The sequence below is a fragment of the Bos grunniens genome, chromosome 24 (genome assembly GCF_055505025.1).
Source record: "Bos grunniens cultivar Pamir isolate PY7600 chromosome 24, Bosgru_T2T1.0, whole genome shotgun sequence".
Taxonomy (NCBI): domain Eukaryota; kingdom Metazoa; phylum Chordata; class Mammalia; order Artiodactyla; family Bovidae; genus Bos; species Bos grunniens.
Window position 1 is genome coordinate 57,718,939 of NC_141188.1, and position 27,683 is coordinate 57,746,621.

A 27,683-nucleotide genomic window follows, 5' to 3' on the forward strand; every position below is an offset into this window, starting at 1 on the left:
GTCCATGAATGGATATATAATTACAATTTTGAGACATGATTTGTGTGTCATGATAATGAACTAACAGTGTTCATAAAAATAAATAAATATATGTGTTCAGTAAAAGTAAATACATGTAGTAAGTTCTGCACTTTGATTTCCTTGGGGCTAAAAGTCCAGGACCTTATTTTTTGTCCCCAAATGACCCAGCACCAAGCTCTTAGCAGGCACTTAGCTGAGGAATAGACCTTTTATAATGCCGATTTGTTGCTTGAATTATCCCAGTATTGACCATAGGGAGCTCTTTTAAGTTGATCCCAGTGTAATTTTGATATGATCCCACTGGATTATTTAAGCACCATCTTATTTTCTGTCAAAGAACATGCTCCTCACTCATCTCTTTTTTTTCCCTACCCCAGTCTTAGGTCATTTCCCCAGGCAGCCTGGCTGCCTTTAATGGAGGTATTAGTAACTAAGATCTGGATACCAGTTCTGTTTGTTGCTACTGGGATTTCACTGCTTCTTGGTCCTGGTTTTGGATAGAACTAGGAAGTGGCAAAGGAGTAAAGGAAAGGTATAAGCATCTGAATGCAGAGTTCCAAGGAATAGCAGGGAGAGATAAGAAAGCCTTCCTCAGCTATCAGTGGAAAGAAATAGAGGAAAACAACTGAATGGGAAAGACTAGAGATCTCTTCAAGAAAATTAGAGATACCAAGGGGACATTTCATGCAAAGATGGGCTCGATAAAGGACAGAAATGGTATGGACCTAACAGAAGCAGAAGATATTAAGAAGAGGTGGCAAGAATACTACTGAAGAACTGTACAAAAAAGATTTTCACGACCCAGATCATCACAATGGTGGGATCACCACCTAGAGCCAGACATCCTGGAATGTGAAGTCAAGTGGGCCTTAGGAACCATCACTATGAACAAAGCTAGTAGAGGTGATGGAATTCCAGTTGAGCTATTTCAAATCCTGAAAGATGATGCTGTGAAAGTGCTGCACTCAATATGCCAGCACATTTGGAAAACTCATCAGTGGCCACAGAACTGGAAAAGGTCAGTTTTCATTCCAGTCCCAAAGAAAGGCAATGCCAAAGAATGCTCAAACTACCACACAATTGCACTCATTCCACACACTAGCAAAGTAATGCTCAAAATTCTCCAACCAGGCTTCAGCAATACGTGAACTGTGAACTTCCAGATGTTCAAGCTGGTTTTAGAAAAGGCAGAGGAACCAGAGATCAAACTGCCAACATCCGCTGGATCATAGAAAAAAGCAAGAGAGTTCCAGAAAAACATCTATTTCTGCCTTATTGACTATGCCAAAGCCTTTGACTGTGTGGATCACAATAAACTGTAGAAAATTCTGAAAGAGATGGGAATACCAGACCACCTGACCTGCCTCTTGAGAAACCTATATGCAGGTCAGGAAGCAACAGTTAGAACTGGACATGGAACAATAGACTGATTCCAAATAGGAAAAAGAGTACGTCAGGGCTGTATATTGTCACCCTGCTTATTTAACTTATATGCAGAGTACATCCTGAGAAACACTGGAGTGGGTGAAGCACAAGCTGGAATCAAGATTGCCAGGAGAAATATCAGTAACCTCCGATATGCAGATGACACCACCCTTATGGCAGAAAGTGAAGAGGAACTCAAAAGCCTCTTGATGAAAGTGAAAGAGGAGAGTGAAAAAGTTGGCTTAAAGCTCAACATTCAGAAAACTAAGATCATGCCATCTGGTCCCATCACTTCATGGGAAATAGATGGAGAAACTGTGGAAACAGTGACAGACTTTATTTTTCTGGGCTCCAAAATCACTGCAGATGGTGATTGCAGCCATGAAATTAAAAGACGCTTACTCCTTGGAAGGAAAATTACGACCAACCTAGATAGCATATTCAAAAGCAGAGACATTACTTTGCCAACAAAGGTCCATCTAGTCAAGGCTATGGTTTTTCCAGTGGTTATGTATGGATGTGAGAGTTGGACTGTGAAAAAAGCTGAGCTCAGAAGAATTGATGCTTTTGAACTCTGGCATTGGAGAAGAGTCTTAAGAGTTCCTTGGACTGCAAGGAGATCCAACCAGTCCATCCTGAAGGAGATCAGTCCTGGGTGTTCATTGGAAGGACTGATGCTGAAGCTGAAACTCCAATACTTTGGCCACCTCGTGCGAAGAGTTGACTCATTGGAAAAGACCCTGATGCTGGGAGGAATTGGGGGCAGGAGGAGAAGGGGATGACAGAGGATGAGATGGTTGGATGGCATCACCAACTCGATGGACATGACTCCAGGAGTTGGTGATGGACAGGGAGGCCTGGCATGCTGCGATTCGTGGGGTCACGAAGAGTCGGACACAACTAAGGGACTGAAGTGAACTGACTGAGTAAGTACGTGTGTGCATACCTGCTCTTGTATGCCACATATCTGTGATTATTGTTTGTGTGCCTGCCTATCTCTCTGTATTGTTAAAGTAGACATGGGTTGGTACACACCCTTTTTAATCCACTGCCACAGGATTCAGCCTAGTCTTCCTCTTCTCATATTTGTGATTTCTTTCTCTGAGTGTGAGAAATCTGATTCTTATTATCTGTGATAGATTTACTTGTTTTTTCCAACACTAGTAGACGTGAAAAAGTAGTTTAAAAACTGCTAACCCATCCCTCTGTGAAAAAACCAGTTTACCAACCAGAACACAGTATTAGTGCACAGTTCTTTCTGTCTTTAGCTTTACAGTAAGCAGGGTTGTGGCCTTTTGTGCAAAGTTGCTTAGTGTCAAATCCCTATTTTTCTTTACATCCTTCTGTGGTGTTATGCCTACACTTACAGTGTAGTTATGTTCATTTGTCACACTCTGCAGTTTATTCTGGGTCCCCTGACATTCTTATAAATTTCTAATTATCATTTTTTAAATTTACAAGCAACAGAGTTTACTGTTTGGGTATATAGGTTTTTGAGTTATAACCAATGAATAGGTTCAGGTATCTACCATCACAGTGCCATAAGAATATTTCAACCACCTTGAAAATTTCCTTTTTACTTCCTTGGCAGTCAGTCCCACCTCCACCAGTCCTTGCTAACCACCAGCTTTTTCTATCCTTGCAGTTTTGCCTTTAGCAAAATTCAGTATAAATAGCAATTATACAACATGTAGCATTTTGGGCTTGGTGTCTTTCACTCACCAAAATATATTTAAAGTTCACTCAAACTACTGCATGACTCAATATTTCATTTGTTTCTATAGCTAAATAGTGTTCCATTATATGGCTATACCTGAGTTCTTAGGTTTGGGTGATTATGAATAAGCTGCATAACTATTCATGTTTAGGATTTTGTATAGACAAGATTTCAGTTTACTTGGGTAAATATCTAGGATTGGAATTGCTGGGTCATTTGATAAATGTGAGTGTCATATAAAAGAAAACCCTGCCGAACTATTTTTCAAAGTAACTGCAGCATTTTGCATTCTTGCTAGCAGTAAATCGTATTAATATTTACTGTTGCTCAGTATCATTGCCAGCACAATATAGTTCGGCTTTTTTAAAAAGAAATAAAAAAAATTGTTTATTTTAGGCATTCTAAAATGTGTGTAGTAGTACCTCATTGTTACTCTAATCTGCACTTCCCTCATGACTAGTGACTGGTTTCCCTGGTGGCTCTGATGGTAAAGGACCCACCTGCAATGCAGGAGACCTGGGTTTGATCCCTGGATTGGGAAGATCCCTTGGAGAAGGAATGGCTACCCACTCCAGTATTCTTGCCTGGAGAATTCCATGGACAGAGGAGCCTGGTGGACTACAGTCCATGGGGTCACAAAGAATCGGACATGGCTGAGCAACTAAGGGTGTCATGTCAATGACTAGAGACGTTGAACATGTTTTCACATGATTGCTTGCAATCCATAAATCCTCTTTGGTGAAATGCATGTTTGAGTTTTTGCCCATTTTTTTTTTTCCCTTTTAGGTTGATTGTTTTCTTATTGTTGGGTCTTAAGGGTTCCTTATATATACACACATCCTTTAACAGATGTGTAATCTTTTCAAATATTTTTCTCCAGTCTTTAAACTTGTCGTTCATTTTCTGAACATCATTTACAGAAGTTTTACATTTTGATAAAGCCCAATTATCAGTTATATGTCATGACTCATGCTTTTAGTCTTCTAGAAACTCATTGGCAAACCCAAGGTCTTGCAGATATTTTCTTTGAGAAGTGTTACAGATTCCCATTTATATGATGACTTGGTCTTTCCATTTGTTTTTGTTTATACGTAGCATTCTTGCTTGCTTCATTCTTTTTAACATATAGCATATCTTTCAGCTCATTAACTTACTATCCATACTTACATACCTCATGAATTTTGCCTCTAGTCTCACAAACTCTTGTTTATTTATCGTCTAGACTTAGCATTTCTTATGGCTTTCATCCATCCAAATGTTTTTCTTGTTATCTATAGAAGAACTTAACATTCTCAAATAATGAAGTCAGAGCGCATCATAATATTTATCTAAGCTAATTACTGTGAAAAATTATTAGAATATCACAAATGCCTTTTGTATGATCTTATAATGTATTACTGCCAATTAAATATGTCATCTACTAGAATAATATTAAAACAAGAGCCCCATGTATTTCAAATCAGTTATTCATTGTGCGTTAAGAGATTAAGAAGTCAAAAGCTTTCCTGTGTGTGTATGTTTGTGTGTGTATGATTGGCAGTAATAGAGCTAATCATAAGATAAATTGGTTCTTTGAAACGTAAATATTTATTCTGTTTCTGGCTTCAAGTGGCTTCTATATATAAACAGATGTCCTAAGATGTCTGCAAATATCGTTCTAAAAAGAGGAAGGCAAGGCTTAATAAATGTTTTAAAAAAGACAAATAAATGAATTCATCAAATAGAAAAAAAAGTTGAGTGTTGGACACTGAAGGTAGTAAAGTACTTCTAGAGAAGAAAATAATAAAGTAAGCCAAAATTAGTAATAATAAAAGCAATGATAATGATACTAATGATGCACTTTACTGAGCACGTGTTATATCTCAGGTGCTGTGCTAAGGCTATCCCGCTTGCATCCAATGTTGAATTGAATGGGTAATGTACCCCTCTCTCGTGTCTTGTTTTCACTGAGTTGCATACCAGGATACACGGCAGCTTGGCTGGATTGCCAGAAGCTGTCGCTTTTCACTGGTTGCCATTTTGGGACTGCCTGCAAGTATAGATCAAACTCTCTGCCGTCATAATTGTCTTCAGACAGCTCCTTCTGGCCCCTCACAAACTGATCATCTCCGCTGATGATGAGAAAGAGAAGTTGAAGGCTTACCCTTCCTTCCCCTAAAACCTCACGTCTTAAAGCTCTTGCTGACTGCGTTGCATGGCCACCAACCCCAGCCATGGTTATACTTATCACCTGTGGACCTGTTCTCTCCAAGTGCCATGCTGGAGCCTTAAAGAATAAAGACATATTCCTCTCCTGTTTTGTGTTTTCTGTTAGCCCCCTGCTTCTCATTGTCTTTAGGACTCTGACCAGAACTGTTCTTTTAACCTCTTTTTTGCCTCCCCATTTGGAGAAGGAAATGGCAACCCACTCCAGTGTTCCTGCCCGGAAAATCCCCATGGACGGAGGAGCCTGGTGGACTACAGTCCATGGGGTCACAGAGAGTCAGACACGACTGAGTGATTATCACTCACTCACTTGCCTCTCCACACACCTGTTCTTGTGCTACGCACTTCTGTAGATACATCAGGGTCGTTTAGCATATTGTCCTGTTTACCTGGAATATTTGTTTTCCGCTTTTGTCATTCCATGTAAATTCTCACACACGCTCTAGGACGCAGCTCGTCTGTTTCCTTCCCGTGAGGCTCTTTTTGACACAGGCTGTCTTCTTCACCCCATCCCAAGCACACTGGAAGGGATCTTTTTCTTTCAGAAAGTGCTCTTTGTATTTCACTTGCAAATCTGTATTTTCCACACAGCTCTAAGTTTTTCTGAAGTCCTTGTATCTTCTCCTTTTCATTTTTAGCCCCTTTAGCTAGCATAGCATGCTGCAGTCCGTGGAGTCGCAGAGAATCAGACATGCCTTAGCGACTGGACAGCACCACCGCCACCTAGCATAGCCATCATTCCAGAACAGGCAGAAGGCTCTCCCTGCCCGTCCTTCCCTGGGTCCAGTCCTCTTCCCGCCATAAAAACAGCTCTTGATTTTCTCCCTGTTTATACACTCTTTATTTTTTAAAATTAGAGATCAGTGCTTTTCAGACATTTGGAACAAAGTGGTATCCTTTCTTCGAAGGAAAACTTGACCACAGTGTGCTTGTGCACACACCCCCCAAGATAAAAGGTAAAGTCTGGGAGCTAGGAGGCCTTCGTTTTCCTCCTGGCAGTTCTAGGGAACTTGTAGGGCTCCAAGTAGTAAGGTTTGCTACCTTAGAAAGGTTTGCCCTGGCCTTATTGCTCTGTTTTTGAGTCCCTCCAAATTATTCTTCACCTAGTTCCAGGAGAGAGCATTCTCTTCATTCATTCATTCATTCATTCATTTTGGCGATGCCAGTTTTCCTTGCTGTGCGGGCTTTTCCCTCTTTGTAGCAAGCAGGAGCTGATCTCTAGTTGCGGTGGCTTCTCTTGTTGGTGAGCACAGGCTCTAGGGCAGGTGGACTCAGTGGTGGCGGCTCTCGGGCGCTAGAGCAGGCTCAGGAGTCGTGGCGCACGGGCTTAGTTGCCGCGCGGCATGTGGGAGCTTTCCGGATCAGGGATCGAACCCGTGTCTCCTGCGCTGGTAGGTGCATTCTTTACCGTTGAGCCACCAGAGGAGCCCTGGGAGAGATCTTTCTAAAACACAAATCAAATTACGTCTCGTGCTTGTATCTCGTTCATGAGGCTCCATGACCTTAGCTCACACCTGAGCTCCTTGGAAGTGTAGGGTGTATCTTCTGCCTTTGTGTCACTAGCATCTGGTACAGCTAGTTCCTGGCAGGGGTCTGGTATGAAGTGGCCTGGGTGCTCTGTGCCGTTGAAGTTGATGAGACAACTTGGCGTGGTGACCCATCTTCTTCACTCCCGTGGCTTTGCTTTTTGCTCAAACAGGCAGTGCCAGCCTCGTTCCTCCTCAGATCTTGGGTCTACCTGTATCTTCGTATCACAGCAATCTTTAGCTTTAACAGCCTTCATCAGTTTGCCTTTCTTTAATCTCTAAAGCAATTTGTTACGATTATAAAGAACAACATGCTTAGTGTACTATATTTAGTGCACCTTTTTTGTTACCACTTGATGGTATAACTTCTGCCTGGGTATCCTAGCAACAGCAGCAGCAAAAAAACAGCAAAAGTCACAAATGGTTTCAAAGGTACTTTCTGATCCAGGAAGATATATTTTGCCCAGTTCTGAGGTATATAATTTTGGTTATAGGTTGTTATTTTAAGTTTATGTTTGAGTACAGTTTTGCCTTTGTTTCTCAACATGTTATAGGCTGAAAAATAAATGTTCATTTTATTGCGTCCTCTGAAACCAAAATTGGTGTTGAGTCAGCTCATAGCCTGCAAATCAAACAGAAATCTTTGAAAAAGTGCATGCAATGAATTAAAAGTATTTGGTGTAATTTTTACCATGAATCATTTTTAGGTTTTTGTTGCGAAAGAGGAATAATAAAGCTTTATCCACTTAGGTTAATGTTCTGGTGATATAGTATCCTTCCTAATTGTGTTTTCTATTCCTTGTGTATATTTCAATAAATGTCTCTGCTGCTTTCAGAATTGTTTATAATCACATTTCATGTGAGAACAGTTTTCTAAAAAGAAGGTAACTTGGAAAAAACTGTATTTCATTGCATTAAAAACAACTATCAAAACCTGTGTTACCAGATGATTATTACATTCTTATTCAGGCTTGAAGCCATTTTGTTTATTTTTAACTGTACTTTTCTTTTCTCTAATTGCTTTGTGGCCTTTAATAAACCAACTTGTTTTGATGAAATGATCTCTCTCTAGAATTAGGGGTAAATATCTCTACCATTTTTTATAGGAAGGCTTTTGTCTGAGAAGTCTGTACTGCCATATTTTATATTTTTGGTGTTATTGGGGAAGGAAAAGTGGATACTGTGTCTTTAACGGAAAGCAAAAGGTTATCTTTCTCTGGCCTTTGTGTGTATGTGCTGATGTGGATGTAGGCAGCCAGACAGGCAATGTGTGCGGAGAGACCAGGGAACCGGCTGCGGATCGATAGACGTGGTGTGGAGTGAATTAATGCGAGGCAGGCTGTCTGTCTGTCATAAGGATCGTAGGGAATGCGGAGCCGTGCGGTCACTCACTGCGGAGATCTGCTTCCAATAAATTCAAGCCTGCTGCCTGAAAATAAACTGGAGATACACACCTCCTCCCTTCCTCACTGTGAAATTTTACTTTATTCAAAGTAAAGCTACGTATCAGATTCTTGCCTCGTGTACTTTAATTGGAGCACTGGGAAACCACAGTTGGGAAAGGCTGATAAAAGAAAAAAAATACCTGCTATTCTTTTAGATCCATTTTTCAATCTCAGTGGAAATCTGTATTACAATGGGAAAGAGAAATACACTGTTTGTTAATCTTTGTAAATATTGTGATATATAGTTTTCTTTCTGAGTCCAAGAATATTGTGTCTCACTTTCATCTAATCTTCAATAGAATAATAATATTATAATGAACTTAAGTGGTTTTATATCGCAACATTGGTTATAGTGCTGTGCTTTAAATTTTGTTCTATTAAAATTTAGTATTTAATCTTTGTTCATTTAATCACATGACACTGAAGTCTTCAGAGTTCACCACATTAGTCATTACTCGGGTATTAGGCAATAGAAAAAAATGTTCATAAAGGTACTTTATAAGCTTTTGAAAGATAAATTTTATAATACTGTTCATGATTTTGCAGGTGGGGAGAGGCAAGTGCAGTTTCATTTCGTTGATTTTGAAAACTGTATTTCCACATTTACATTGAAAATGTTTTTCTGAAGTGGTTACGAATATTGCATACAAATGAGAAGTTGTCTGCATGCATCTCTCACGATGAGCAGTGGTCTGAGAGCATTCTTGTCTGGATGGTGTGGCGATCTCACATAGTCTTCCTTGCTCTCTGCTTTTTATTTTTGCTGGTGCCACAGCCCAGCCTTCTGTCTTCCTCTGCTGTGTCCACACTTATACCACTTTTCTGCTCCATTCCATGTTTTTCCTTGTTTTCCTCCTGATTCACAGTGTAGAACCCATTTATAGATACCTATTTCCAGCATAATCTACATTCATTTTTTTTAATTTTGTGAATCTGGATTTGGTTTTTTAAATGCCTCACGTTTTCCCATTAATGTTTTGTCTTTTTTTTTAATTGTATCTCTTTATTATATCTTTTTCACCAAAGCAAACTTACTATTATTTTATAGTATATTTAAATAACATAATTTGTGTCATGGGATTGAAGGTATTGAGTTCTATTCTCAATGTATTTATTGAACCTTTATGAGATGTTCTTTACTGCCAGATATTTTGAAGAGATTCAGAAAGTGAATGTCTTAGATTTTATGGCATAGTTTGACAAATAAGATCACCTACAACAAGTACATAAAAAAGTGGCAAAGTACCTGTATAATTAATTGACAGTACTTATATGTTGCGTAATATAAATATGCAAGAAGCTGAAGCTTCGATGTAGGTATCCTAGTATTTCTCAGGAATATTTGCATCATCTTACTGATAGTGGATAGTGATGAAATGCCTTTTATGTTTCAAAAAGTTTAGCCTTTTAATACCAGGAAGAAAGGAATACATTTGTTTTTATTCTGGTCTTTGTGTTTCATTGAAAATAGCATTGTATTCTAATATAACCTCAATTCTCTTTAGTGACAGTGATGTAGTACCTTCTATTGTAATTTTTTTTTATAGTTAGGTTTGTTGAGGTATAATTTATATATGGTAAAATTCACTCTTTTTAGTGTACAGTTCTGTGAATTTTAGGCAAATGTGGGTAGTCATATTTCTACTATCACAATTAAGATATTTATTATTTTCGTTATTCTAAACATTTGCTTAGACCATTTTATAGTCAGTCTTCCTACCATACCCCTTGCCTCTGGCAATCACTGATTTGATTTCTGCCCTACAATTTTGCCTTATGAAGAATGTCTCCTATTATCATAAGATAGTAATGTAAAAAAGTGTCACTAAATACTGTGGAGACTATAAATACCTAGGTTTGGGGAATTTTTTTTAAATGTTATTATCCCCCCTTCCTTTTTTTGTAGGTAAAGATTACCATGCTTAAAAAGGTTCAGTAATGGGTTTTGCTCATCTTTTATTATAACTCTATGGTCCAAAAGTTCAAAAGGAGAAACTTCTATCATTTCCTTAAAACAAACTTATTAAAATTAGTTTTAAATCATCTGTGCTGTTTGTATTTGAGAATTGGTTTAGTAATTTGGTCTTTGCATTATCAGTGTCTCTTATGATATCTTCCAACAAGAGTTTGGACTCTTGGGTATTTTGTTATCATCCCATTACCCCCCCTGACTGCAGTTTAGATATTTAGCTGATCCTTAAAAAAATGAAATATATAGAATTTTGAATTATCCAAATCAATCTTCTTTTTTAATTGACTGGTAATAAAATAACCCAGAAAACTTGACTGTAAGAAATAATAGGATGAGTTACAAGCATGATCAAAATGAGGAATATAGTTTAATTTTTTTTAATATAAATTTACTTATTTTAATTGGAGGCTAATTACAATATAATTTTTAAAATTAAAAATGGAACATTAGCCTTCCTGATACAAGAAAAACATTCATGGTGGAGTTTGTTTTCTTATTTCATAAATGTTCTTTTTTTTTTTTTGGCAGGTGAATTCTTTTTTTTTTGCATAAATGTTCTATATGGTTCTTTTCTCCCTGTTTTCTTCATGGCAAAGACCATACCAAAAGAGTACACAGAAAGGGGTGTGGATTTCTTCATTAATCTGGAATAGTAGAAAAGCACACTTTTAAAAAAACTCTTTGAGATATAATTCACATGCCATCGAATTCACACTTATAACTACCATCCATTGTTTTTTTTTTTTTTTAACATATTCACAGAATTGTGTAACCATCACTGTAATCAATTTCAGAACATCTTCATCACACAAAAAGAAACCAAAGACTCATCAGTTTAAATACTCATTTGCCCCCATCCCCCCAGCCCTTTGTAGTTGTTGTTTAGCTGCTCAGTCCTGTCCAGCTCTTTGCAACCCCATGGACTGTAGCCCACCAGGCTCCTCTGCCCATGGGATTTCTCAGGCAGGAATACTGGAGTGGGTTGCCATGTCCTTCTCTAGGGCATCTTCCCAACCCAGGGATCTAATCTGCAAGCAGGTCTTTTGTCCCGTGCATTGGCAGGGGGATTCTTGACCGCTGAGCCACCAGGGATGTTCTCTCCCAGTCCTGAGCAACCACACATGAACTTTCGCCTCTCTAGATTTGCTTTCTCTAGTTGTGGGGCACGGGCTTCCCCCTGCCGTGGCTTCTCGTTGTGGAGCACGGGTTCTAGCTGTGGGGGCTTCAGTAGTTCAGTGCGTGGGCTTAGTTGCTCTTCAGCGTGTGGGATCTTCCCAGACCAGGGGTCGAACCCCTGTCCCCCACATTGGCAGGCAGATTCTTAACCACTGGACCACTAGGGAGATTCCAGACGTTTTAAATTCGAATCAAGTTCACTTCTCAGTTTTCCTTTTATGGGTTGTGCTTTTGGTGTCAAGTCTGGCCTCAGGTATCAAGGGTTTTCTTTTTTTTTTTCCTAGAATTTTTATAGTCATATGTTCTACATGTAAGTCCATGATTCACTGTGAGTTAATTCTTATAAAAGGTGTGAGCATTAGGTCAGGGTTCATATTTTTGTCTCCGGTTATCCAGTTATAGCAGTCCATTTATGGAAGAGAGTGTCTTTCCTCCATTGATTTGCTTTTGCACCTCTGTCAAATATCATTGGGCATATCTGTGTTTTCTTCTGGTTTGCTATTCTAGTCCGTGAACCTAAAACCATGGTGTAAGTGTTGAAATGGGGCAGATTTTTTTCCTACCTTATTTTTTTCCAATTTTTAAAAACTATTCTAGTTCCTTTGTCTTTCTAAATAATTTTAGAAGAATTTTGTCTATATATACCAATAAATCATGCTGGGATTTTGATAGAAGTTAACACTAACCTATATATGGAGAATTTCACATCTTTACTATATAGACTCTTTCAACTTAGAACATGGTGTGTCTCTCCATTCATTTATTTAGGCCTCTCTGATGTTTCATCAGTGTTTTGTAGATATCAGCATGTCATTCCTGTATATGTTTTTTTCAATTGGCATCTAAGTATTTCAGTCTTTTTGAGCCATTATTAATAGAATTTTTTAAAAATTACGTGTCCATGTGTTCATTGCTAGTGTATAGAAATGTGATCTTTAAAATATTTTTTGTATTCTTTCTTTAAAAATTGTGATTCATTTAGATATTTGGCAAAACTGATACAATTTTGTAAAGTGTAAAAATAAAAAAAAATAAAATAAAAGTACTAGGAGATAAAAAAAAATTGTATTTCTTTATTGCCTGGACGTCTCATTGCAGTGGCTTCTCTTGTCGTGGAGCACGGACTCTGTGGCATGCAGGCTTCAGTGGCTGAGGTGCATGGGCTTAGGTGCTCCGAGGCATGTGGAATCTTCCCAGATCAGGGATCAAAGCTGTTTCCTGAATTGGTGGGTGGATTCTTTACTACTGAGCCACCAGGGAAGCCCTTTTTCTTGTATTCTGTAGCCTTGCTGTACTCACTTTGTTTGTTTTGTGGATTCCTTTAAATTTCCCCGTAGACAGTTGTTTTTATCTTGAATGGGATCACTTCATTCCAAACTGTACATGTTTTATTTTCTTACTGAATTGCACTGTCTAGAATTTCTAATGCTGTGTCAAATAAGAGCAACAATGTGGACATCTTTGCTTCATTCTTGATCATAGGAGGAAAACATTCAGTCTTTCATCATTAAATATAATGTTACATTTTTAATAGGTGGCTCTTTATTAAGTTGAACAAGTTCCCCCTCTTCCTCTATTTCTGTTTTTCTGAGAGTTTTTAAAATCATGATGTTGAATTTTATCAAATTATTGACATGATCATATGATTGTTTCTTCTTTAGTCTGTTAAAATTTTGGATAGCATTGAGTTGTTGAATATAGAACCAGGTTTGCTTTCCAACTGAATAAATCTCACTTTGTCATGGTATGTGATTCTTTTTAAGTGTTGTTGAATTCTACTTGTTTACATTTTGTTGAGGATTTTTGAGTCTAAATTCATGAGAATCTCTGATCTGTAGTTTTATTTTCGTTTGTATGTTGACCCTTGAACAACCTTAGTTTGAACTGAGCGGATCCACTTACATGTGGTTCTTTTTCACTTGTAAGTACTATAGTATTACATGAGCCAACCAACATCGTTGGTTGAATATCCACAGATAAGGAGGAACCACAGATACATGGAGGACTTCACAGTGATAGTACTCAATATCATGTGATTCTATGAACACGTATCCCTCTTTTGTTGTCATAGCAATGCACTACTTCCAGATAGTGGGGGAAATCTGTGTTTTATCTAGAATGGGAAAATAGGTGAGTTAGGAAAAGACATTTGTAGGAGGTTCTTTGAAGTTCTCAGGTGTTCTGGAGAATGGAAGTTTTGGGTGCCCTCATCAGCTTTCAATTAGTTTCCTTCAGTTCAGTAATTGTCGGACCTTCCATCTAATTCTTGAATGCGTGCTAAGTTGCTTCGATTGGGTCCAGCTCTGTGTGACCACGTGGACTGTAGCCTGCCAGACTCCCCTGTCCATGGAATTCTCCAGGCAAGAATACTGGAGTGGGGTGCCATTTCCTCGTCTAGGGGATTTTCCCAATACATGGATCGAAGCTGCATGTTTTTTGTATCCTGCATGGACAGGCAGGTTCTTTACCATTAGTGCCGCCTGTTATACCCTTGGGGCATTACATTTAAGGTCTCTTTCAAAGATGCGGAACCCAAATCCCTCTTTTGTCATCATCCCTCTTCCCAACCCTCAAATTACAAGCAAACTAATATTAAAGAGAAGCAAACTTTTAAAAAAGTCCTTCACTTTCTAGGTTTTCTCTTTTTTTTAGGCATAACTGTGTCTAAATCTACTAAAATCACTAGTAAACATGTTGAAAGGAAGCAAGTGAAACTATACAACTTGAGGTTTTTTGTTCCCAGATCTTGGTTAAGAGTAATATGGTTTGCATCCATGTATGTACGTACATATAAAGCAGTAGAGAGCACACGTTTGGTTCATTACTCTCTGTCTCTTCCTAATTTGGATGAATATATGGTATTTTTTTTAACATACTGCATTTTCATCCAGTAAGTAAATTAAACCGCTTTAAGAGTTTTGGTCCACTTCTCTTTTAGTTTCATAAACTAGCTGTTCTTCTCCTTTGTTTTAGCTGGGGTCTCAGCGGAAGCCCTGCAGACTATCCCCACTGCTCCTGATGCCTCGGGGCCGGAAGCCAAAGTCCAAGAGGAGGAACACGACCTTGTGGATGATGACATCACGGCTGGTAAGAAGAGACATCTTTAGTGTCATCTGGATGAACTTTATCTGATATCGGAAAATGCTTCCAGGTCATTTATAGCAGGACTAAGTACATGGATGGAAACTTGCATTGATGGAATGCTTGGTTTTTTGAGACCCTTTAGTGCCCTTTCTGATCTTGAAGTAGAAAGAAGCAGAACTGTTTGTTTGGTCAAGGTTTGCTCATTGTTGCCTTAACAATGAGCCTGCTAGCTGTGTGTCCGATTTTCCAGGGACCTTCTAATTTAGAAGCTAGGATCATTACTGAAGTGTTGGAACATGTAGAGGAGTACGCCTCTTGTGTTGTGACAGGTTTTGCAGTTGCAGTCGTGTTGGTCAGTCACCAAGTCATGTCCGACTCTTTGAGACCCCGTGGACTGCAGCACGCCCTAGGATAGACTGAAAATATTGAAGTTGTAATAGTGATACACGCAACATAGGCTACCTGAGGAAACTTATAGGTACGCTTTCTACCTGTACAGTAGAAATGAATGCTTTTTTAAAAGTTACTTACATTGTCTGGGTATTGAGCATTCTTCTCTGTATTATTTATCACATAATCAGATGTGGTAAAATTTAGGAAAGCCGCACACTGCATTATAAAAAAAAACCTGTCTTTTTATAGACTTAGAGCAGTGTCGATTGCTGAATATGCAAATGCATTCAGCTCAGTTTCTTTCAGTGCACAGAGGATACAAACAACCTAGAATACTATTTATAGTGACGTCGCTCAGTCGTGTCCGACTCTTCGCGACCCCATGGACTGTAGCCCACCAGGCTCCTCCATCCCTGGGATTTTCCAGGCAAGAGTACTGGAGTGGGGTGCCATTGCCTTCTCCAGGAGATCTTCCCAACCCAGGGATTGAACCCTGGTCTCCTGCATTGTAGGCAGACGCTTTACCGTCTGAGCCATCAGGGAAGCCCAGTATACTATTTGTATTAGTATTAAGAAAGATAAGCTCTTGATTTTGGTGTGGATGGTTAAAAAATAAAATCTGACCAAATAAATCTATAACTATTGTAAAGCGAGAAATATTAATAGTAATCAATAATTTGAAAAGAAGCATGCTCACAAAGTGTCAGTAAAATTTTCAACAGTCATTAAAGGAAGAGGGGGTGGAAAAAAAAAAGGGGGGGAAATTGGCTTTTTCCCCTCTCTTTTTCCTCTTAAAGCTGTGTGTGGCAGGTTCTTTACTGTTATCACCTGAATGCTCTTAAATTTCTTTCACTGGGACGAAGTTGAAGAAGCCTACTGTTCTCTCTTGAAAATGTTCAAAGCCTGTATTTAAAACCTATGGCCTGTGCCACTGCTGTAGTTGACTTTATCAGGGAACATCTGGTTTTCAGCAAAAAATGTGATGATGGTGGTGGTGGCTCTTGCTTTTTAATGTATTGGTTCATTGATTTAAAAAATATCATCCATCTTAAATATACATGTAAATTATTTCTCAAACTTCCAGCTTTGCTAAAAGTCATTTATACTGTAAGTTATAGGGTTTGTTTCAGTAGCTACTAGAAGATATCATTTCATTTGCAAATTTTTTATTTTTTTATTTCTTTTTTTTTAAACTGTATTTTGTATTAAAGTGTAGCCGATCAACAATATTGTGATAGTTTCAGGTCAACAGCGAGGGTATTGTGATAGTTTCAGGTCAACAGCGAAGGTACTCAGCCTTTCCTCTATGTGTATCCATTCTCCCCTAAACTCCCCTCCCATCTAGGCCATTTGTAGATTTTTAAAAATGAGTTCTTGCTCTATTCAGTTTTTACTGCTTTAAAAAAAATAATATTATAGATATGTTTTGTTATTACCTCAGATTTTAAAGGTTTTCTTGTCTGCAAAAAGTCATGGTTTAAATAATGGAAGTTGCCTTTGCAATAGCAGAATATCTCACTTTGCATTCCAGAAGAAAAGCTGAATTTTCGAGCACTCAAGTAACTATTATTAAATCAGGACATTGAAATTATGAACTATGTTCTGCCGAAGTCATAAGTCAGAGTTAGGGCACGTGACTCTGTGTTTATTTTACTGTTAAAAAAAAAAAATCAGGAAGCTTAAAAATGAAAATCTAGTTTGGAGAGTTAATTAATGCTACATAAACTATATTTTAATCTGTAAGAAGTTCAGTTAAATGCATGTGATGCATGGCTTTATCAGTTGATTTACTCATTTCCTGCCATGAGTAGTCGAGTCAAGAATTTAAATAACTGAAAAAGACTTCCTTAACATGTTGTCAGAGCAACCAGCGCACTGCAGCCTGTGGGTCGTTCACATTACCTTTAGATTGTGTGACTTGATTAAGATGTGGTATAGATTTTTGTGAGGGTTTAGAAGAAAACCATATTTCTTTTTATTGACTAGAATCCTATATAAATTGCATTATGAAAAATATGGTAGGTGCATTTGAGAGAAACCTGTTTCAAGCAGAATAATCTTATTTTAGGCTAACCAGCATTGCAGAGCGCAAGAGGTACTGCAAAATGGAAAACTGGCCAATTCAGCTATTCATCCTGAAAACCCTGATTTTTCCCAATTATTTAAAAGGAATTGCTCTCGTAATATCACCTCATAAAATAGAAATTATATCGTGACAGAGATATTTGCCTATATTTTGAATGAATTCTTATTTGACTGCTGTAGCTAGGCTAATATGTGTAGCTGTATTAATTTTATTTTTGTGGTAATCTGAGGCTGAATTCTCCAATTAACTGAATTCAACAGCTGACCAAGATAACAATTCAAATATGCAGTATAATTTAGTGCTTTTGCTATAGGCAGAATTTCAAAGCTGAAATTTTTCTTCTGGGTGAGAGCGAATGAGGTATGAATATTGTCTTGTGACCCTTGATCTGAGCTTGGCAGTCTTTGTTATTTGTTAGTGTTTGCTGTATGAAAGTAAAGAAGCATGGATAAAGCTGTGTAAGTGTTGGCTATGATCAATTGGAACTAATTAAATTTATTTGAAATGAAGAGTCTTAACTGGAAGAGAACAGCTGGAAAAACTGGGAAGAAAAAATTGAGCCTTGATTGAGACAATTTAAATCTTCACCCTGTCATTTCAAAAATATGCTGCAGCTTCTTTCTAAATCTCTCTTTTTAAAGCTAATATCTATTGATCGGCTCTACAAAGTAATGCCAGTAGTGCCTTGGTCAACACACACCCTCAGTTTTACTTAGCATTCCAGCCTAAGGTTTATCAGGCTCTTTCCTTGAACCAAATGTCTTAAATCGCATATCAAAGCCATGTTAGATTAATAATATCTAATATTAACAATATTAATATTATTTTATGTAGAAAAAATATTAAAACCTATTTCTCATTTAAAAAAAATATTACAAAGTATACGTGGGGAATATACTCCCTGCCCCCAGCAAAGGAATTCCTTCAGGTTTTGTAAAACTCTGTATATTTAAAATCTATTTTAACAATAATAGTAGTATTTTCTTGAAAGTACAAAGAATGGCATTAAGATTGTTTCTGGATTATTTATAATTTTAGAGTCACACACATATTCTATACCTGTGCATTTGCTTTTGTGTGTATACTTTTATTTTTGATATTCCAGTTTAAATGTTTATATATAAAAAAATCAATATTTATAAATAGCATGTTCTTATTTTCACTGTAATATTAATAGGTAATTATATTAATGGAGTAAATCTCATTTAAAAACTGATATATATATATATATATATATAAGTTTTTAGACAAATTGTAATCTATTTTTTTAAGGTAGACCTTTTGGGTGAGTTTTTTGGTTATTTTTATGTGGTTTTCATTGAGGTAAAGGATAGCATTCTGTGAGAATGAAGATATATATCCCCTAAATGTTGTATTTTAAGACATCCTCCCTTAATAGCAGTTTTAAAAGAATTTTGGACGGGTTTCATTCACAAACCTGCCTGGATGCATTTAAGAAATTGACCATATTCTCCTGGGGGTCATACTGCAGCGTCCTACCCTTTGTTCAATACCACAAGGACACAAAGTGACCGCATAACGGCAGTAAATGGTCAAGAGCCACTGACATTGTCAGAAAGAGACACCTTGATGCTGGGTCAGCAGCACAGTGGGTAGGTTGAGCCACTCACAGCGGGGGCAGCGATGATCCGTAAATTCGGGTGGGCGTGTTGACTCTATTTGTTGTACTTTCTTGTAAAATTTAATTTATATAAAAAGGATGAGAAATGCTACGGAATAAAGAAAAAATAGAGAAAGGTAAGAAAACCTGAAAGGAGTATCAAGTTGTTAACTTCGTACCAACCGCTTTATTCTTCATTCTAACAGCATTTCTTTAAAGTGTATTCTGGTTATTTGTCCAGATAGATGAGGAAACGTGCTCAGGGAGGTTCATGTTCAAGGGACTGAGAATGTGTCCTGCCTCATTCCAGAGCCCACCTGTGAACTTGAGCACCACCCCAACCCGCCTCACAGTCTGAGACTCGCGGAACTTCGGCATCTTTTCTTTAGAAATGGGAGATGATGTCACAGCCCACCTTTACTGCTTAGGGTCGCAAGCCCGAGCCTGACGTTTGCCAGCTGTCCTGTCTTACCGCCTAGAAGGCAAACTGGTTATTCTAAGTTAGAGCCAGAGATTATCTCCCGTAAGGGAAAAAATCAGCATGTATTCTTTAAATGTTCTTTTACAATTTGTTCTTTACTTACAACTAGTATGATGTTAAGACTGTAAATATAATTAGTGTTCATAATGTAAATAATTATTGTGTACTTGTAAAATGAAATTTGTGTGGTTCCATCCAGCTTTTTGAAGTCACCAACATAAAACTGACACCTCAACATAGATTCACAGAGCAAAGTCAACATTTCTAGTATATTAAGATGGAGCTGGAAAGCATGCCTTGTCTGAGACTAAATATTGATTTGTTAATTTTACCATTTACTGAGGCCCTGTTCATAAAATGTTTATACATTTGTTTTGACTGAAAGATAGGAAATTCATCTTGTTAAAGTTCCAAAGAGCAAAATTTAGGGCATTATATATTCAGAAATCAGAAATACTTCCTTAGCAGAGAGATAGAAGCCATATAATTAGTAAACCAGAATAAGACTTTCTGCATTTTACCCTTTCCCTCTCTCATTCTTTAATTTATCAGAACAACGTGATTTTAAATCATTTGTTCTAAACTGTTATCACTACTCTTCTGATCGACTTCAAAATGTTGGCTACTCCAAAATATGAGTTTACTATTATGAATGTTTTAGATAATTGTACATCATGAGTGCTGTGGTTTATTTACCACGTAGTTCCCTTTTTTAAGAAAAATAAGTGTGGATTTTGTAGTTTTCTGAAATATGTCATTTCAACTAATTTACCTTTATATACTTTTTAAAAAAACTGGGACGTGAAAATGCAAAGGAAAATACTTTTTGCTGCTTAGTGTTTATAACTCAGTTTTAGCACACATTGATAGGATGTTCAGTTCAGTTCAGTTCAGTCGCTCAGTCGTGTCTGACTCTTTGCGACCTCATGAACCGCAGCACGCTAGGCCTCCCTGTCCATCACCAACTCCCGGGGTCCACCCAAACCCATGTCCATCGAGTCGGTGATGCCATCCAACCATCTCATCTTCTGTCGTCCCCTTCTCCTCCCGCCCTCAATCTTTCCCAGCATCAGGGTCTTTGCAAATGAGTCAGCTCTTCGCGTCAGGTGGCCAAAGTATTGGAGTTGCAGCTTCAACATCAGTCCTTCCAATGAACACCCAGGACTGATCTCCTTCAGGATGGACTGGTTGGATCTCCTTGCAGTCCAAGGGACTCTCAAGAGTCCTTTCCAACACCACAGTTCAAAAGCATTAATTCTTCGGTGCTCAGCTTTCTTTATAGTCCAACTCTCACATCCATACATGACCACTGGAAAAACCATAGTCTTGACTAGATGGACCTTTGTTGGCAAAGTGATGTCTCTGCTTTTGAATATGCTATCTAGATTAGTCATAACTTTCCTTCCAAGGAGTAAGCGTCTTTTAATTTCATTGCTGCAATCACCATCTGCAGTGATTTTGGAGCCCAGAAAATTAAAGTCAGCCACTGTTTCCACTGTTTCCCCATCTATTTGTCCTGAAGTGATGGGACCGGATGCCATGATCTTAGTTTTCTGAATATTGAGCTTTAAGCCAACTTTTTCACTCTCCTCTTTCACTTTCATCAAGAGGCTCTTCAGTTCTTCTTCACTTTCTGCCATAAGGGTGGTGTCATCTGCATATCTGATTACAATCAAATCACAATCTTGATTCCAGCTTGTGCTTCTTCCAGCCCAGCGTTTCTCATGATGTACTCTGCATATAAATTAAATAAGCAGGGTGACAATATACAGCCTTGACGTACTCCTTTTCCTATTTGGAACCAGTCTGTTGTTCCATGTCCAGTTCTAACTCTTGCTTCTTGACCTGCATACAGGTTTCTCAAGAGGCAGGTCAGGTGGTCTGGTATTCCCACCTCTTTCAGAATTTTCCACAGTTTATTGTGATCCCCACAGTCAAAGGCTTTGGCATAGTCAATAAAGCAGAAATAGATGTTTTTCTGGAACTCTCTTGCTTTTTCCATGATCCAGCGGGTGTTGGCAGTTTGATCTCTGGTTCCTCTGCCTTTTCTAAAACCAGCTTGAACGTCTGGAAGTTCACGGTTCACATATTGCTGAAGCCTGGCTTGGAGAATTTTGAGCATTACTTTACTAACATGTGAGATGAGTGCAATTGTGTGGTAGTTTGAGCATTCTTTGGCATTGCCTTTCTTTGGGATTGGAATGAAAACTGACCTTTTCCAGTTCTGTGGCCACTGCTGAGTTTTCCAAATTTGCTGGCATATTGAGTACAGCACTTTCACAGCATCGTCTTTCAGGATTTGAAACAGCTCAACTGGAATTCCATGACCAGTAGATTATTTCTGAATTTGAGAGTTGACAGGAATATTAAAATATAGTCCAAAGTATGGCTTTTCTTCCTTCGTTTTCTCTTTTCATATTTTCCGCTCTGGGTGATTGACTTTCCCTTTTCTTTGGTTTTAGCTGCCACTTGTTTGTTAAAGACTATTGAATCTGTATCTCCAACCTAAGCTTGTTCTCTGAGTGTCAGATTCATGTATCCCTGTGCACGAATGTCCCACAGATCCCTAGATACCGAGTCCAAAATGAGCTTATATTTATTTCTAAAATTCATCTCCTTTTTGTATTGAGGTCTCATAAAAGACGTCACTGAGGTGCCTTTAGCCACCTAACACCCCAAATCAGAAATGACAGATTAATCCTGGCTCTCCCACTTTCCAACATTGTCCACTGGTAGTTGCTACTATTTCTTGTAAAATACACCTCCTATACACCTCCCAGTGATTTTCCACTTGTCCATTTCCAGAAAGAAAACCCACGTCTAGACTTTAAATTCTGTGCTTTTAAGCAGTGATCTGAGTTGCCTCTTGAGCCACACTGTCTCTCTGTCTGTGCTTCTCCCCTTACCCTGGGAGCTGTGCCACCTCATTACTAAGCTCAGCTCTGTCCCTGAAAACCAAAAATCTTATGGTTTTTCTGGAACTAGAGGTACCAGAGTAGCCATTATCCAAGAGACCACTCTGGGGCTGGGGCCCCACCACTGGAGAAGCAGGGTGGCTTGTATGGAGGTGGGGGGAGATGGGGACTTGGGGAGGTACTCACGGGAAAGGGAGAAATACAGAGTTTTTCCAGAGTTTTCCATGTTTAACACATGCCGTTGAAGAACCAGAGTGTAGAATCCCGTTGTGTGATGGTATGCATAGTGTATTTTTTGCCATTCTCCTAGGGGTCTGCAGTCAGTCATTTAGCACTATGAAAACTTGCTTTTTATGGTTCATTGAAAATTGCAAAGTTAACCTACCCGGATTTATTATGTTTAAGCTTATGTTTAAAAGGTTGAGCTGAGGTGACTTGCCTCCAAAAAAGCACAAAAGGAAATAAGCAAGAGCACAGATGAAAAAAAGTGGCTAATAAATACCGTTAGAGTCTTCAGCTTCACTTTAAAACAGTTTTGGGACATTTATAGACAAAATCTGCATAATATCAATGCATTTGACCAAGAAAGTGTTTGTGTATTTGAATGAATTAAATATCCTGAAGAATCAGAAGTGCTATAATACACATTACTTCAATTAGCTCTTACATTGGCTCCAAATCTTTTATAACGATATTTTCTAATAATAGCACTTTTATTTATTTTTTAATGTATATGTGACTGACTGTGTATAATGCTTCAGCAAGGGGTTGGTCAGATAAACAATAATTGATATCATCTTAGCAAACTGTTCTAAAACAACACTTAAAAATCAGGAACTTTAATAACTGTCACAACAGCTCACTAGTATTTAATAAGAACCTAATAAGCATCCATCTATGCTCTGGGCTCTTCTTAATCCTCACAACTCAATTGTAATTATCCTTATTATCTCCTCTGTTTTACAAAGGAGGAAAATGAGGCACAGGACGATTAAGTAACTTTTCACACAAGGCCCACAGACGGGAAATGGCAGAGTCAGGTTTGAAACTAGGCCATCTGCCTCTAGAGCTTGTGTGTTTTTTTTTTTTTTTCATTTATTTATTTTTAATTAGAGGATAATTGCTTTACGATATTTTGTTGGTTTCTGCCACACATCCACATGATCAGCCGTAGGTATACATATATATGTCTCCTCCCTCTTGAGCCGCCTCTCCTGCCCCTGCTGTGACCACGTCTGTTCTCGGTGTCTCAGTCTGCACTCCTGGCCTGTAGATGGGTTCACCGGTGCTGTTTTTGTAGATTCTGTATATAGATGCATTAGGAGCTTGTGCTTTTAAATGGAAGGGATTTTCAAAACCAGATACTTAAATAATCATATAAGAAAAAAGAAAAATATATTCATCATGGCATATCATTTTCTCTTTGTGTGACATAGAAATGTCTTTTTAATGTTTAATATAGTACAAGGAAATATTCAAACTGTGACAAAAAGACATGCTGTTTTCTTAAAAATAAACGTGGATAATTAGTATAAGATAATAGTTTCACATATTTTGTAGCTAAAATTGGGATTATTTTATGTTCATGTAAAGCCATATACATAGTTACACCAGCATACATACACAATATGAGATCATAAAGGCTTAAAGTTTGTTTTTTTAGATTTAATAGTATATGTGTTTTGTTTTGTTTTATAAAATTAGATTCAGTAGGAACAAAGAAGACATATTTAATTGGATAAGAATATAGGAGCTGTTAAAAGAAAAACCTTTCATGTGAGTAAGTAACCTTCAGGATGAACTTAAAGTTTGGCCTTTTGTGAGCTGTGTAGTAATACCTCTCGGATAAGAATGAATTACATTAGATTGTGGCACACTATTATATATCTGTATATTACATGAATTGCCCTTATAATTGATATCAAACCCATATGACCAAAAGTTGTAATTCACAAAAGTAATGACAACAATGTCTCATAATTCACAGAGTTTATGTCATACCTGTGAATGATTACTTTTACTGTGCAAACCATGTTAAAGGGGAAAAACAGGCTTTAAAATAGATATGGAGTTTGAAGAGTTCTTCTTCCTGATAGTTTCTAGTCACTTTTAACATACAAAAAGATAGATTGCCTAGTGTCCTTGAATTCTCCCATGACTTTTTAGATTAAAATTAATTGCCAAGCATAAAGACTTTTATTCTTAATTTGAAATGTTGAATCACTGAAGTTTATATTTACTATATGAGATGAAGACAGTCAAAAATTTGAATATCTGGATGTACTTTCTCTCCATGATGTAATAAACTAGAAAGGGAAGTTCTCTCCTCAGACTTAGGGTAAAATCAAGTGAGAATGTTTGCCCTTTCTTTTTTGATTATGGTATATCCTAAATAATAATGTGTGAATTAAATGAAGTCAACCTGATTTAAAAGAATTCAGAGAAACTGAATTAGCTATTCTCTCTTTTGTTTTTGCCAAAGTTTTTATTTTTTTTTAATAATGTGGATCATTTTAAAAATCTTTACTGAGTTTGATACAGTATGGCTCCTTTTTTGTTTTTTAATGTTTTGGTCTTTTGGCCATGACGCATGTGGGATCTTAGCTTCCCAGCCAGGAATCAAAACCCACGCCCCAGCGTTGAAAGGCAAAATCTTAAGCACTGGACCAGCAGGGAAGTCTTGCCCTTTTAGTATATACATATTTTTCGGTGTTGTTGATATCCCCTAAAAGAATTATAAGGAATATCCCATTTGATTCAACAGAACTTTAATGTGTACCTTGTATTTTTCTATCAGCACATTCTGGGGAGGATTTAATAAAGCAAGAATCCTTGTTGAGAGGCTGAAGGTATAATTTTGGAGAGGTTTTACATTCACATATATCTCTACACACACACACATACACACACATACACGATATACATGTACCTATGACAGACTTGAGGTAGGAGGGTTCAGAGCTCTGGCGATTAGGCGAGGGTGTGAACTGCATTTCAGGTGAGCCTGCATTTGTGGCATAGGTGGAGAGACACGAGAGGAAAAACTTGAGCCAAAGCTGTTGCTTCAGAACTTGGTTTGAAATGAAGCCTTATGGCTTCCAGCTCCTGGCTTGTCCTGAGGTGACAGACGGGGAGGACCATCCAGGATCAAGGTGCGATTGTCAGGTCAAGTGTGTTCATTTGGAGCATGGCAGGTTTTATTCTGTGCTGTGTGTTACTTTAAAGCAGGGCTTATTAGTAAAGGGATTTATGATGTTGATGGTACATACTGGCTTCATGCCCATGTGCTTAATTCTGCTTCCTTGGTTTTTCTTTTCATTCAACAGTTATTTTTGCTCACCTTCTAGGTTTTGAATACTTACTAGTTGTTGAGTATAGGGTGAAGTTTGTACTCCAAAGGGCAAGACTGATGGCTGGTTACGTTTCATTATTTGGGGGGAAATTTTTACCTGAAGAACTATTATTCATGAAGGTTTAATAAACTCATGTTACCGTGAGGCAAAACTTACATTTCATATGTGTGTCCACGAGTGATTTCATGGAAATGGAAAGCAAAATGAAACACATTGAAATCAATGGGATGGAAAGCTGGTTTGTCGTAGCAAATATGTAATTTGAGTATTTTAGAATAAATATAGTGGCAGCATAGGCCCTGGTGTCTCCTTCTCCGTTCACATCTCAGCTTCCTTGCTTATTCACCGTATGGCCTTGTGCAGGTCACATGACCACGCCAGGCCTCAGTTTTCTCACCTGAAATTTGAGGATTTCATCATTTGAGATTATGAAATTGAGATTGTTAGAGGATTAAATGAGACGATGCATATAATCTTCTTAGCAGAGCAATTGGCACACAGTAAGTGCTCGAGAAGTATTACAGCCTCTCCTCATTACTGCTATTATCCTGAAATGATTTGCTTTTAATAGAATAAATGGTTTGTTACTAACTTATGAATCATTTATAAATTAGTTCTTCCTGATGACTTGATCATCTTTTTTAGGTAGTTTATCACTCCCAGGAATATAAATTTATTACATCAATTTATGCTTTATAGATAGAGAAATAAGCTGCACCCAAACTTCTGTGCAAAGTTTTAGAAATTCCTAAAAACTGGCTCATGAAATATAGATGAATTATTGTATTCTCTTAAACACTTTTATAGGGCTTCTTTTTTTTTTTTTTGCCACATTTCTTGTCTGAATTGAATCTGACCAAGAAGTATGAATCGCTTATAAAATATAAATAATGACAGCTTTAAAAGATATTTATACTTAAGGTAGCTAAGGAAGATTTAATTTGGCATATTCAAACTCATGTTTGGCCAGTGGTGATCTGTAAGGGAGGGGTGAGAGGGAGTTGGTGATGCTGAAAACATTTCTGAAGAATCTTTTTTAATTTTATTTTATTTTCAATTGGAGGATAATTACTTTACAATATTATGATGTCTCTACCATAAATCAACATGAGTCAGCCATAGGTATACAGATGTCTCCTCCATCTTAAACCTCCCATCCCACCCCACCCCACCCCTTTGGGTTGTCAAAGAGCACCAACTTTAGGTTCCCTGTGTCATACAGAAAATTCCCACTTGCCTATCCACATATGATAATATACGTTTCACTGCTACTCTCTCAGATCATCCCACCTTCCCTCTGCCTGACTGTCCACAAGCCTGTTCTCTGTGTGTATCCCCATCGCTGCCCTGTAGATAGGTTCATCGGTACCATCTCTCTAGTTTCCATATGTATGCACTAGTGTGTGGTATTTGTCTTTATCTTTCTGACTTACTTCACATTGTATAATGGGCTCCAGGGTCATCCACCTCATTAGAACTGACTCAAACGCATTCCTTTTTATAGCTGAGTGATATCCATTGTGTATATGTACCACAACTTCTTTATCTATTCATCTGTTGATGGACATCGAGGTTGCTTCCATGCCCTGGCTATTGTAAGTAGTCGACGATAAACACTGGGTACATGTGCCTTTTTCAATTAAGTTTTCCTCCGAGTATATGCCCAGTAGTGGGATAGTTAGGTCATGTGGTAGTTTTATGCCTAGTGTTTTAAGGAATAGTCAAGGCAGTCTTGACAAAAAAGAATGGAGCTGGAAGAATCAATGTTCCTGACTTCAGACTTTACTACAAAGCTACAGTCATCAAGACAGTATGGTAGTGGCACAGAAATAGAAATATAGACCAATGGAGCAAGATAGAAACCCCAGAGATAAACCCATGTACCTATGGGCACCTTATCTTTGACAAAGAAAGCAAAAATACAGTGGAGAAAAGACAGTCTCTTCAATAAGTGCTGTGGGGCAAACTCAGTAGCTACATGTTCAAAGAGTGAAATTAGAACACTTGCTAACACCATACACAAAAATAAACTCAAAATGGATTGAAGACCTAAGTGTAAGGCAAGAAATTATAAAACTGTGAAACTGTATTTATAACTGTAGTTAGAAAACTATACATGTTTTTCTCCTGGAGGAAATCGTAGAGCACTCTTTGACATAAACCACAGCAAAATCCTCTATGACCCACCTCCTAGAATAATGGAAATAAAAACAAAGATAAACAAATGGGACCTAAATAAACTTAAAAGCTTTTACACAAGGAA

General features: G+C 37.8%; 1 protein-coding gene across 7 annotated transcripts in view; it reads left to right on the forward strand.

Moving 5' to 3' along the window:
* Positions 1-27,683, forward strand: part of WDR7 (WD repeat domain 7) — a 359,618-nt gene that overhangs the window by 133,956 nt on the left and 197,979 nt on the right. For all 7 annotated transcript variants that reach the window (XM_086372456.1, XM_086372458.1, XM_086372454.1 and 4 more), the window contains one exon: positions 14,461-14,574. In XM_086372456.1, coding sequence (XP_086228582.1) covers positions 14,461-14,574 — 114 coding nt within the window. The remainder of the gene's footprint in view (positions 1-14,460; positions 14,575-27,683) is intronic.